The sequence below is a fragment of the Cricetulus griseus genome, chromosome 2, assembly GCF_003668045.3.
Source record: "Cricetulus griseus strain 17A/GY chromosome 2, alternate assembly CriGri-PICRH-1.0, whole genome shotgun sequence".
Classification (NCBI taxonomy): domain Eukaryota; kingdom Metazoa; phylum Chordata; class Mammalia; order Rodentia; family Cricetidae; genus Cricetulus; species Cricetulus griseus.
The window spans coordinates 262125045-262138685 of NC_048595.1; the positions used below are offsets into that span (position 1 = coordinate 262125045).

Below are 13641 nucleotides of genomic sequence, written 5' to 3' on the forward strand. Positions count from 1 at the left end.
GGATAAGTAAACAACGTTATGTGATTGGGGCCCTGCAAGCACAGTGGTGTCACACTACTGTTAATTTAAACCACATCCCGAACTAGGTCCTTTAAGGTCATGAAATGGGGACTCCAAGCACTGCTCTATCTTCTAAGACTGTGGCATGTTTTCTCTTGTTCCAAAAACTAGAATGAACCGAAGCATTCCTGTGGAGGTTGACGAATCAGAACCATTCCCAAGTCAATTGCTGAAACCAATCCCAGAATATTCCCTGGAAGAGGAATTGGAACCACCTGCTCCAAATACAGGGAACATGGCACCCAGGAGCTTGTCTGCACTCCAAGCCCCTGACCATGCTTCAGGAGACCTTTGTCAGGATAGCCCTCCCCTGAAACTTGCAAATCACCGGCCTGTGTCACAACAGGTCACCTGCTTGCGCACTAAAGTCCTGGAGGAGAGTGAAGCCAGTTTCTTTAGAAGGCACCCTGATCCTGGCAAAGGTGTTTGCTCATGTTCGTCTGAAGCCAGAGACCCTGAGTCTGAGCTTGGAGCCCTCCCTCCAGAGCACAGGGTTTCATTTATGGAGAAACGCAATAGATGGCTGGGATCGCAGCTTTCAGCAGCTTCTCCCGACACTGGCCATGACTCAGACAAAACGGACCCAAGTTTACCTAATGCTCTGGCAGACTCCTCCAGTGGCGGCCAAGAGACGATACCTCGGCCCCGGCCCCACAGGAACAGAGCAGCCCCAGATGTGCCCACGATAGACACTGGTTATGATTCCCAGCCCCAGGACGTCCTGGGCATCAGGCAGCTGGAAAGGCCACTGCCCCTCACCTCCACGTGTTACCTGCAGGACCTCCCTGGGCCTCTGAGGTCCAGGGAGTTCCCTCAGTTTGAACTTCAGAGGTATTCCGCGTATGCACAGAGGCTGCCTCTCAATCCTTCCCCACAGGCTCCATGGAACTATCAGTATCATTGTCCCGGAGGACCCTATCACCAGGCGCCATGTAAGTGATAACTTTATCGCTTCTGGGCTTCTGGACGTTCTGGGCTAGGGACCGAGGAGACGAGGCCTCACAACACTGCCAGTGTCCCGAGACCAGCAGTGAGGGAAAGTGTTCTCTGGGGCGGGGTGTTTCATGTGCAGTTGATTTGTGAGGGGGCCTTAGAGGATGCATTTTCTTGGCCAAGGCCCGTCTCACATCTCCCTGTAGGAAACTTTTAGGACAAAATGGATCCCTCTGTTGAGCAATTGAAATCTGCCTCAAGGCATAGAGAAGATGCTGATGGTTTCTAGAAAATTCGTTTGTCCTAGTTCTTGGGGCTTCTTTCTGGGTTCTTCATTTCCCTGTTCTTTTCCTATCAGAGTTGGCAGAGAATGTGGACGGGGCCGGGTGCCTGCTGAGTGCCAACCTCGGCACAGGTGTGGTGGATTTCTTAAGTCTGAGTCACTGAGAACTGAACTTTGGTAAGTAGGTATAGGGTTTAGTTCTCAGAAGTCACAAGGTTAGTTTTCAAAGCCTTTGAAGTTCTACTTACTGCATAAACATATCTGAGTATCTACGTAAAGATACTTTTTCTGATAACAGCAGTCTGTGGGTAGTTTCCTCCAAATGAAATATGCCCAAAAGTTGAAAAAGGGATATTTCTTTTACTCAAATAGAATTCCCTGTTAGGATTTTGATACATTTATTTCCAGTGGCTTTTTTTAAATCCTTTGCATATATTCCTAATATAAAATACTTTCCAATGACACTGAATATACTTCTTCCAGCATCATTTTCAAATGCTGAATTGGGCTAGTGAGATGTCTCAGTGATTAAGGGCACTTGCTGTCAAGCTCGAAACCTGAGTTCCATCCCTGGGACCCACATGATGGATGGAGAGCCATCTTGAAAATTGTCCTCTGGCTTCCACATGTGCACTGTGGCACCCAAGAGAGTGTGAGCACGTGCGCGCGCGCGGGCGCACACACACACACCAATTTTTTTTTTTAAAAAAAAGATACATTTTATGTAATGATGGACAAAAAATAAAAACCCTGCACATGCTCAGTGTTAGTGGGTATAGGCAATGAATACTTCATACACTTTTGGTAAGAACAGAAATTGGTGCAATTTCATTATTTATCAAAAATTTTGAGTCCTCCCTTTTGGACATCAGTCTTACTTTTAGTAGTGTATCCTATCAAACAAGCAAAAATATACACAAACAGCATGTTTATTAAAACATTGGGGGTTGGAGAGATGGCTCAGCAGTTCAGTTCCTAGTACCTATATCAGGCAACTCACAAATGCCTCCAACTGCAGCTGCAGGCAGAGCTGATGCCTCTGGCTTCTGTTGGTACCTGCCCTCAAATGCATAAACTCACACACTGACATGTAGTATTTAAAAAAAAAAAACTATTAAAAATAAAAAAAACCCAAACCACAAAAACCAAACACCATTGGTGGCTGGAGAGATGGCTTGGAGATTAAGAGTACTTGCTGATCAACCAAGAAAGTCAGAGTTTGGATCCCAGCACCCACATAACAAGGTGGGCATCCTGCAGAATGCCTGCTCCAAGGGATCTTCTGTTCCTTTCTGGCCTCAATGTGTGGGCATGCATGCATGCACACAAATAAATAATGTATTTTAAGAACAAACACTGTCTGAAAGCAAAAACAAAACAAAACATAGAACCCTGTTAATAAGGGGCAGAGCAGGAGAGCTGAGCCATGACTTAAGAGTGTAACTTCAGGATGGTATGAAATGATGGACTGGGTAGAGATGGAAGGGAGTCACGGCATGGTCAGCTCCAGATCTCCATCTGCTGCTGGGTGCTCTGCTGCGAAGGTACTGACGCTGTGGGGGTAGTGTACAGTAAATACATTTCGACCTGACACTCTCAGTTTATAATGAATGTATTCAGACATAGCTTAACACAGGTTGAAGAGCACCTACATGTTAGGATTTATTTATTCCGTGATCTATTTGGTCCCTGTTGTGTAGCATAAAACAGTGTGCATATTGTGACAAAAAGGATTAATGCAGAAAGCAAGATACAGCGTTGATCCCATATGTGTTTATTCAAAAGGAAACTACATATAGTTGACCAGCTATTAACATGAGAGAAAGTAAGGGTAGTTTTCCCTTGCAATCTTATATACTTTTGTTAATTTCTAAATAGAAAACTACTCCTATAATTAAAAGATAAATAAAAGTTGAAAGGAAGAACAAAAAAGAATGCATAAAGCCTGAGCTCGCCTTAGTTCATGCAGCATACCCTTGACCCTTACTCCTGAGAGCCCTAATCACAGGGAAGGAATCAGGGTGGCCTAGTGCTTAAGGTTCTCTGCAGGATACTGCAGCCCTGGAATATTAATGATGTGCCCAGCAGCAAGGGCTCCATGGAGGTTGCTGTGAGGACTAAATGGGATAATGCACTAAAGGCTCCAGGAAAGGAACTGTCTGCCGGCAAGTCCTCACACTAGCTGCTCTTGGTTGCCTGTGATTTGGAAATGGATCCCACAGCCCAGGCCTGTAGAGGAGGCCTTCACTTTCGGGATTTTAAACATTCAGGACAGGTATACAAATGCTCAGTTTCATGTCAGGGCTATAACTGCACTTAATTGCCAACAAAACCACTTCAAAAGAGCTGTTCACCTGAGGGAGGCTGTGCAGTGGAAACCATGGCTACGTGGCTCTACTCTGCGTTAGAGGAGCATTTCTTCCTTGCCTGTTAATGAATATATAAATAAATAATGCTCACCATGCAAACGTTCGTCTTTGCATTTTGCAAGTTAAAGCAAAAGTAACGTTACTGGTCACCCTTTTCATGTAAAAAAAAAATATTAAAAGCAGATGAAAACAAGAAATGAAATAGCTTACATGTTCTTCACCACAGCTCCAGAAGTTGGCCCCTGCTGTCTGAGGACCCGCCCATTGAAGGTCACCAGATGAAGCCTGTGGCTCAGCAAGCAAATCAAGACCACAATACAAATATATTCAGGCAAAAGAAGGAATTCAGTCTAATGAGCCCTTGTGCTTTATAAAATTTTTGCTTTCTTTACTAAGGAGGCAGAATGTGATATGTTGGTACATGCACCCATGGACCAAAAAAAAAAGAAGAAAAAAAAAGAGGTTGCGTGTGATTGTTTGTATGCTAGAATGCATGTACAATTAAAGCAAGGAAAAAGAAACCAGATGGAAGCAATGATAAAGGAAGGAGTTGCCTTGCTGGAGCCCCAGCTGCTTACAGCTGTGGGAGTTCTTCTAACAGTTTATGTTGGCCATTTTGTTTCCTGGCTAAACTGATTGCATTTTATCATGATGTTTTTTGACAACTTGAAAATCAGATTTTATTTTCTCCCTCACAAGCTCTTTTACTACCATTCTTAATAAGGAAGAAAAATGTTGACTGTTTTCCCTGATACATGGAGAACCTCATTTAAGGCTTGGTTTACAATTCCAAGTGGTAAGAGCCCTGTGACATGAAGACTGTCTGTACTGAGGCCAAGTGGCTCGTGAGACTGACAAACAGCATGCGGTGCTGGGTGCTCATTTAAGATTGTGCAAGATTTTCATTTTTGCTGTTTTCATGTTGTGCTCATCACTGCCTCAGAACTGAGGAGTTACTATGCTAGCAAGCCATTTGTCTATCACATCACCCACCTTCCATCTCCTACAGAGTAAACTCTCTTGATGGAATTTTAGGCACAGGAGACAAGTCTGTGGGAAGCTATTTTTGAGCAGCGATTCTCAAGTAGGTGGCCGCTGATTTGTATGCCTTCCCTTCACACACACTGACTAGTGTGGGTTTGTGTTGAAAAACAGACACCTACAGACACACAGATTTCTCTGTCTCTATTTATCTTGAGCTGCAGAAGGGAACTGTATTGTATTTATCTTTGCTCACTATGTGCCTGGGAGTAGAGGATCTATAAATATTTGTTGAATGAATAAGAAGAAGTTTCTACTTTCTGGGGAAGGGAGAGAACCTCTAGCCATTGGTAGAGTTTTTTGTGACATCAAGTCTTCGAAAGGAGGAAAATGACCCACAGAATCAGCTGACCCGAGCTAGTGAGAGATCACTGACTCAGGTCTGACAAATGGGGAACCTGCATAAGACTGAACTAGTCTCCCTTAATATAGGTGACAATGGTGCAACTGGGACAACATATGAGGCCACTGGCAGTGGGGCTAAGATCTAACTCTAATGCACAAACTGACTGAGTGGAGCCCATTCTATATGGAGAGATGCCTTGCCCAGCATAGACATGGGGGTGTGGTGGGTGGAGAAGTGCCTTGGTCCTGTCTCAACGAGATGATGGGACAGACTTAGTAGACTTCCTAGGGGAGGCCTTACCCTCTCCAAGGAGCAGATGGGAGGTGGGGAGGAGTTGGGGGAGTGGGAGGAGAAGAGGGACAGGGAACTGGGATTGGAATGTAAAAAAATAATTTAAAAAAGGAGGAAAATGAACTTGTCCATTCATTAATCAATGTACTTAGCAAAATTTGCCATGTTGTCAGCTAGGCGCTGCATAGATAATACAAGACACAAGGTGAGCAGACAGAAAATAAGTAGAAATAGGCACACAACATGACAAGAACATATATGCTACAAAGGAAAAAGTCCTGGGTTGGAATGGATATTAGTAGGCAAGCAGCCAGAGTGGGCCTGATTGAATAGACAGTTGAGCTGAAAGCTCAAGAATGAGAAGGTCAAAGAGGCAAGGAGACTGATGTTGCTAGGTGCCAAGAACAAGGCAACAGGACAGAAGAGGTGGGGCAGGGAGAGTGGCACGCCAGAGAAGGCAGGGTGCAAGGCCATGGTAAGGGATCTGCATTCCATTGTGAGTTAGACTCTATTTTCTGGGAAACAGAAAATTCAGTTCTATCACCCTATGTAAAGCACCTAGACCAGTACTCATAGAGGTAGCCAGGTCTGCTCATGCTGGTGCTACAGAATGATTACAACTTGATCTGCCAATACGGCTCAGCAGGTAAGGGTGCCAGTCACCGAGCTGACAACCTGTTTGATCCCTGGGGCCCACAAGGTGGAAAGAGAGGACCAATTCTCACAAACTGTCCTCTGACCTCCTGGCATGTGTGTATTTATGTGCTTGTGTACATAGACACAATAAATTAAAATGTAAAAAAAAACATTAAAGAAAAGCTTGGGCAATTAAACGATGGTTATTTATCTAATTAGTATATTTTTTAATTTAACAACTTTTCTATGCAACTAGCCAAATTTCCAAGGGAAAATGGCCCAAGTTCCATATATAGACGGGAAGGCTTCATTTTGGTTGACCCTCTGGTATTCAATCCTTGTTTTGAACAAGAGGATGACACAGGGGATTATATTGTTGGTATTCTAATTTAAAAACCAATGAGGTGGATCATTTTCACTTGCTCATATACACTGGTGTAACTTTTTACCACAGGTGGCCATTGCAGAACTGGGAGTTACAGCTAGTCAAACACTCAGTCCGTGCACTTAGTGATTTTAATGATACGATTTGTTGCTATGAGACAAAAACATGTTGTGCAGGGAAATAATCTGCTTGAAATCATCTGACCTTGATTCAAAGGCTTTTGATTAACAGCACTAACATCCGCCTTCTGGAAAAGGAACACACCCTATGATTAGAGCCTGCTAGTCCTTTTAAAGCAAATAAAATGTTATTAGCCATTCATTAATGGATATGGGAAGCAAAAATGGCTCTAAATAGTGAAAACTTCACTTGAGTTTACTTTCAGCATCTCCCTTGAAAAAGCTTTCAAGGCCTGGCAGTTTCTCTGCTTTGACCTTGTCTTTCTCATTTCTGGAAGGCAAAACTGATTTAAAAAAACAAAAAAAACAAAAAAAACAAACAAAAAAAACCAGCAGATAAGTAGGTAGGGTAGCAAACTGAGACTTAAGCAGGCTGTACAGTCTAAAATGGTTCCTCTTCCATGTGTAAGTTGGCTTTGTAACTAAGTATTCAGCCCTCATTTATTGAGCACTGCCTGTGTAGCTGTACTATACTTGGTGAATGATGGCCAAACCCCCCATACACCCTGTTCTTATAAACCTTTGCTAGTAATGAGGAAACCAAAACGAGGAGGAGAGAAGGTAACACAGTGAGGGGTGGGTCTCCCCAAATAGATAAGAGCCATATAGAAGTCGATCTGTGAAGATCTAAGGCAAAATCTTTCTGCATCGAGAAGATCATAAGCTCAGAGGTGGGGACCAGCTTGGGGTGGGCCATGATAAACCTATGACAGTGTTGTGGGAGATGAGATAACCACAGGGACCTGGTCATGCAGGTTGAATCTTAGTGCAGTAGATGCTGGAAGATTATAGATACAGCTCTTTCTAAGCCCCTGCAAAGCTACTCTAAAGGTGAGCCAGGCTTCTGCCTGGTGACATGATGGCAGGACCACTTTTTGTCTTTTTTTAGCCTGAGTAGCAGTAGTGACCAATTCTGATTGCCCTGAAATTCCCACTGACAATCTAGGCCTCCTCAAATCTATCTGGCCCACTCTAAGAAGTCCATCAAAGCAAAGCCTTAGTTGTGGACCTTGTCCTAGCCCAAGGAAGTCTCCATGGTCTTGTCTCCCCATTCTTTGAGCTCCCCTCCAAGACCTGGTTTTCTTTGTCAGCCCCAAGGGGACAGGCCCAGGCAAATCCCTTTTGTCTCCTGTCTCCTTCTTTCCTCAAACCATCTATTTGCAATGGTCAGGGCTTAACAATAGGACAAGGGGCATGTGTCCAAGTCAGCAGACAGCCTATGCTGGAGGTGTATGGTCACTTTTTCAAGAGGAAGAATGGTAGGAAGGATACAGATGATATAAGGGTCAAGGCAATAATGACATGGCTCCAGGGAGTTTGACCAGACATGAGAGACTAGCCAGAGTTAATTGCTGGGGTCATTCAACCAAGGTTCTGAGTCCAGACAGTGGGGACCTGGAGACAGATACACTAGTAAACACACATATTATTTGTTTGCTCATCTGGTGTTTGTGCTTGCCATTCCCCAATGATGTCTTAAAAAAATGTCCAAGGCTTCTGGCTGCATATCAAACTCAGGACAGTGCCATCCTCCCTACTCTGATATTTCAGCTGAGCAATGAGGTCAAAAGCAGTAACCTGATCATGTAAGGTGATATAACTCTAACTGCAATAGAGTTATGTCACTTTCTTGCTTCCTTGCTATTTTATTTGTCTGTGTCTCTCTCAAATATATTACCCTGGTGGACAAATAGAGCTATGACTTCTATAAATTGGGCAAGGATTTAAAATCAATGGTAATTTTTTAAACAAAATTGCTTTTGTCCTAACTGATGATGTTTCTTGGCTAACCATACTTCTGACCTGAATAGAGGTGACAGCTTGGATTATGAGGGGCTCGTGGCTTCTCTTTTGGAGCTTCATACTTGATCCTCTCCAGTCCATATGCTCCTCTCAGGTTTCCCAACTGTAGCCCTCTAGGCCGGTGTAATGCCCTCAGAGCCCCTCTCTCACCCACACTGGGTCATGGCATCCTTCTGCATCTCTCTTTTAAATTTTTATTTATGAGTATATGTCTGTGTGAGTCTGTACCACAAGTGTACTAAAGGCTACAGGAGGGTGCTGGATCCTCTGGAGCTGGAGTTACAGGTCATTGTTAGCTGCCTGGCATGGGTGCTGGGAACCAAACTCAAGTCCCCTAGAAGAAGAGTAATGTATTCTTAACTGCTGAGCCATTTCTCCCTACCCTGCGTTTTTCTTTACTTCTTTTATGTGATCAGCTAAGCTGGCCTTCTCTTGGAACTCTGTTCTCTGGGGCTTCCTAGGACCAACTTTCTCCCCAGTTACACATTCACATCAGGCCTGCCAGACTGGCTTTGCTATAATCCCTGCTCTTTTTTTAAAAAATTAATATTTTTATGTTTATGTGTTTGTGTATATGTTCATATGTGTGTGGATGCACATACATATGCATGTAGAGGCTAAGGCTAGAGGCTAGAGGTAATTACTCTCCACCTTATCTTTGGAGAGAGGGCCTGCCACTGAACCAGTAGCCCACTAACTCAGACTGGGTAGTCAGTGAGCGCCAAGGATTCATCTGTCTCTCCCTAGCACTGGGCATGCGCTGCCCCATGACCAACTACATGTATGTGGGTGTTGGAAACTTGAACTCAGGTCCTCAAACTTACACTGCAAATACGTGTGGACTGGGCTGTTTCCCGACTCCTCCCATTCCTTATTATCTTTTCTATTGTCTTGGGGCCACATGCACAAAGGCTTTACCAGGAGAGAATGTGAAGTTAAGGGTTATGCTGGCTCCTTCCCAGAGGATGAGCCAAGGTGTCACTCATTCTTCCTAAGAGGGGGCAGTGTGTGGTGTGTGTGTGTGTGTGTGTGTGTGTGTGTGTGTGTGTGTGTGTGTGTGTACACTTAGTGGTGTTGGGAAGCATAGCAATTTTTTTGGGGGGGGCAGAATCTCAGTAGTAGACCTGGCTGGCCTTGAACTCACACAAGATCTGCTTCCCTCTGCCTCCCAGTCTGGGATTAAAGGCATGCAGTACCACCTCCAGTCCAGCACAGTAATCTTAAGTCTATCACAAGGATAATTTCTCCTAGCCATGGTTTTTAGATAGTGAGGATTTTTGATAAGAACAGTAGTGTGAGAGAGGCTCTTCAGGGAAGGATTATCCTAAGTATCTCATAAAAACAGGACTTGAAAAATTCTTAAGAGTTTTCTATTTGGAATGTCAAACATGATTTCACAGATGTTTTTAACATTGAAAAAACATGTATTGATTTCATGAATATTATGAAGTAATTAGAAGTACAGAATATGACAAATACATGGAGGTGGGTTGATATTTGGACCTCAGTTGCTATCAAGAGACAGCTGTTCAGTGAATTTGTGTGGTCTTATGCTTGGAGGAGCTGGAGTCAACCTTCTCTGCTATTTCCTTGTTCACCCACAGATGCTCATGGCTACCCTCCAGCAGCCTACCAGCAAGTCATCCAGCCTGCCCTGCCTGGACAGGCCCTTCCTGGGGCAAGAGTGAGAGGCCTGCATCCTGTACAGAAAGTCATCCTGAATCACCCCAGCCCCCAGGACCAAGGAGAGAGGCCTGCACAGAGAGACTTCTCTTTCCGAAGGCTCCCAAGGTATGAGTATGGCAAGACCCATCCACACACATCCTGACATGAAAGGATTGGCATTGCAACAAAGTCTCGTGGAAAGTCTCTGTAGGCAGGCCACCTAAGTCAGCGCAGTCACGCAGTGAAATACCCAGTATCAACTTTTTATAGGTTAGAGCACAATAGAAAGTGGTTGACAAGGCTCTCTTAGCACCATCACATCTGGTTTCTAGTTATTTTCTTTTGCAACAAAACCATCCACTCAAGCTGACCCTTTCTATGATTATTCCTGGAAAATAATGCTGTTTTTTCAAACTTTGCCTAACCCTTGCTTTGGTCCATTTCCCATTACTATAACAAGGTATTTGAAGCTGAGTCCTTGATAAACAAAAAAAATATTCATTAGCTCAAAGTTCCAAGATAAGGGGCCCTCTTGGCTATGTTACCTTCAAGGCAGATGGCATAATGCAGGAGTAAGAGGTAGAGGTAAGATGGCATGGTATGATGAGAGAGAAATCAATGAGGGTACCAGGCTTCCTTTTTAAAAAAAAAAATTAATTAATTTTGTTTTGTTTTGTTTGAGTCAGGGTTTCTCTGTGTAGCTATGGAGCCTGACCTGGAACTCACTCTGTTGCTGGAGTTTTTCTTGTCCTACCTGGTCCCATAGCCACCTTAGCCCCAAATAAACACACAGAGACATATATTAATTTATAAACTGTTGGCTGATGGGTAGGACTTCTTACTGGCTAGCTCTGTCTTAATTATTAACCCATTTCTATTAATCTATGTATTTCCACATGGTCTTGGCTTACTGGAAAATGTCCAGACCTGTTTCTCCTTTGGCGGCTACATGGTATCTTTTCACTGGTTCTCTCTCTGCCTACTTTTCTCAGAATTTTCCTAGTCTTCCTTGCCTCTATTGGCCAAACAGTGTTTTATTAATCAACCAGTAAGAGAAACACATATATAAAAGGACATCCCCCATCATTGCTCTGGAGACCAGGCTGGCCATGAACTCACAGAGATCTGCCTGCCTCTGCCTCTGGAGTTCTGGGATTAAAGGTGTGTGCCACTACTGCCCAGCAATTAATTTTTTTTAATGTAGGTTCTAACAATGTAGTTCAAACTGGCTTCATACTCAATATGTCGCCCTTGCTGGTTTCAAACTTGCTATCCTCCCTAGTTAGCCTCCCAAACAGCATGTACTACTGTGCCAAACCTTGGACTGGTTCTGTTATTACAATTCTCAGCAGATCTGATCAAGGTCCCATGAGATACCCTGAAGTCAAGCTCACCTCATAGGTTCCTCAGCTCTTTCCAATATGCTACCACACTAAGGGCCAAGCCCCAGTCAACCCACCCTCGAGGTGCAGGCTCACAGTGTACTCCAGTCATCCCTTAGGGTTTTTTTTTTTTCTCGCTACTGTTTTTAATTTTTAAATTCTTCTTCCAGTTTGCCTTTTCTCTTAAGTTGTATATCTAAAATATTCAGGAGTAAATGGAGTGTCCTGTTTTAGAACAAAATTGGAAAGAAAGTAAATGAAATGTTTGGTTCTTTACAAGGACAACTTTCATATAGTATGCACAGTAAAACTGCATTCTGTTTTTATAGAACAGAATCAGATATGAAAATCCTACTAAAGTGGATTTTTTGGAGATAAAGAAATTGGCAATTAGCTCAAAATTTTTATTAAGGGAAAAGGCCAATTTTATTAAGAGTGGCAAACAAGGCCCAAGCCTGATACCCTCACTGCAAGGTCCACAAGTCTGTATAGTTCTTCCAGATAGACCCTTTACTTTCTTAAATACACAGTTTAAATAAGAGACTTTAAAGTTTGATTTCATAGCAAGACACACTCCTACAAAAAATAATATATATATAAAATTTCAAGAAACCATACAACATATGCATATTTTTATCAAATAAATTTAGTGTTGAATAGGGGATGCAATCATAATTTTTAAGATGTTAAAAAATTCATTTTTCAATAAACTCACAAATAAAAACACAGCTGGATTATTGTAGCCACTCTAACAAATACTTGCCCAGCCCCAGCTCTGTGCACCTCAGTGATCTTGTAATCTGCAAGAATGGCCATTCTGAAACCTGGAGCTCACTTAGGGTTTTTACATTTTTAAATTTTGTATTGTTTTCTGAACTATTGAGTCTCACTCATTAGCGCAGGCTAGCCTGGAATTCACAAGCCTAGAGATTGTCCTCCAATTCCTAGCAATGTTCTGTCAGGGATTACAGATATGAGTCACCATACCCAGTCCTAAAATAAACTTTTATTTTGAAAAACATTTAGATTAATAGGAAAGTTAAAACATATTGCAGAGCAAATGTTTCTGTAGCATCAATTTAAGCCTGTTGCAGTATCCTTGAGTTATCATTTTAGGATGATGAAGAATGTTCAGCCAATTCTCCTACCACTGATTGGAAGGAGAACATTAATACCAGAAGTTTGCTTTCAATAATACTCTCATGATACTATTTATATGTGAATGTTTTTGAACATATTGTTTTAGTTATGGTTACTATTTCTGTGAGGAAACACCATGACAAAAGCAACTTGGGGAGGAAAGGGTTTATTTGGCTTATGCTATGATGTCACTGTTCTTCATCAAAGGAAGTCAGGAAGGGAACTCAAACAGGGCAGGAGCCTGGAGGTAGGAGCTGATACAGAGGGCATGAAGGGGTGCTGCTTACTGGCTCACTCCTTGTGAGCCTGCTTTATGATAGAACCCAGAAATACCAGCCCAGTGATGGCACCACCCAAAATGGTGCCCTCCCCCTTCAATCACCAATTAAGAAAATGCCTTACAGGCTTGCCTATAGTCAGAACTTATGGAGGCATTTTCTCAATTGAGGTCCCCTACTTTCAGATAACTCTAGTTTGTGTCAAGTTGACCTAAAACTAGCCAGTGTAATTATCAAGGCCTTAACAAATGAGTAATCTTTTATAACAAAGAGGCAACTTTGTGTTTAAAAAAATTTAATATAAATAATAAGGAAATGAATCTCAGCTGAACGTATATTTTTAGAGGCCTCATTTGCTCAATATTTATGAACATACAAGATATAAATTCCCTAAACATTCTAATTTTAGAAATGTAGTTGAGATTTGTGATTTTTTTGAAAAAGTCTTATTTAAGTCATATTACATAAGACTTTAAGAATTTTGAAATTACTTTTGAGTAAAAACATAAGCAAAATCTATTAAAATTAGGCATCTATACAGACCTATAATCATAACATTAAACATTTTATGATATGAAACAAAAGACACCCATGGTCCCATTACCCTGATTTTAACATATTGCCATATTTCAAAAGAAAAAAAAACATTCTAGATATAGTTTTAATTTCCCTACCATTTAGAAGGTATAGAAAAGAGAAACCATTCTAGCTGTTTTCCCTTTTTAATCATTCACTTACTTTCCTGTGTGTATGCACACTTGCATGCCATAGCACACCGAGGACACAGTTGCTTCTCTCCTGCCACCACATAGGTCTCAGAGATCCAAGTCAGGTCACCATGGTGCCTTGG

At 42.4% G+C, this 13641-nt stretch overlaps 1 protein-coding gene and 1 long non-coding RNA gene across 4 annotated transcripts in view; one reads left to right on the forward strand and one right to left on the reverse strand.

Annotated features, from left to right (window-relative positions):
* Positions 1-13641, forward strand: part of Traf3ip2 (TRAF3 interacting protein 2) — a 44756-nt gene that overhangs the window by 13527 nt on the left and 17588 nt on the right. For 2 of the 3 annotated variants that reach the window (XM_027402159.2, XM_027402158.2), the window contains 2 exons: positions 172-992; positions 9931-10117. In XM_027402159.2, coding sequence (XP_027257960.1) covers positions 173-992; positions 9931-10117 — 1007 coding nt within the window. In that variant the 5' untranslated portion in view covers position 172. Of the gene's footprint in view, positions 1-171; positions 993-9930; positions 10118-13641 lie in introns of those variants that run through there. The other variant, XM_035440359.1, reaches the window with a different exon arrangement.
* The window catches only part of LOC118238357, a 68779-nt gene that overhangs the window by 4123 nt on the left and 51015 nt on the right, over positions 1-13641 (reverse strand). The gene's annotated exons all lie outside the window — the stretch shown is intronic.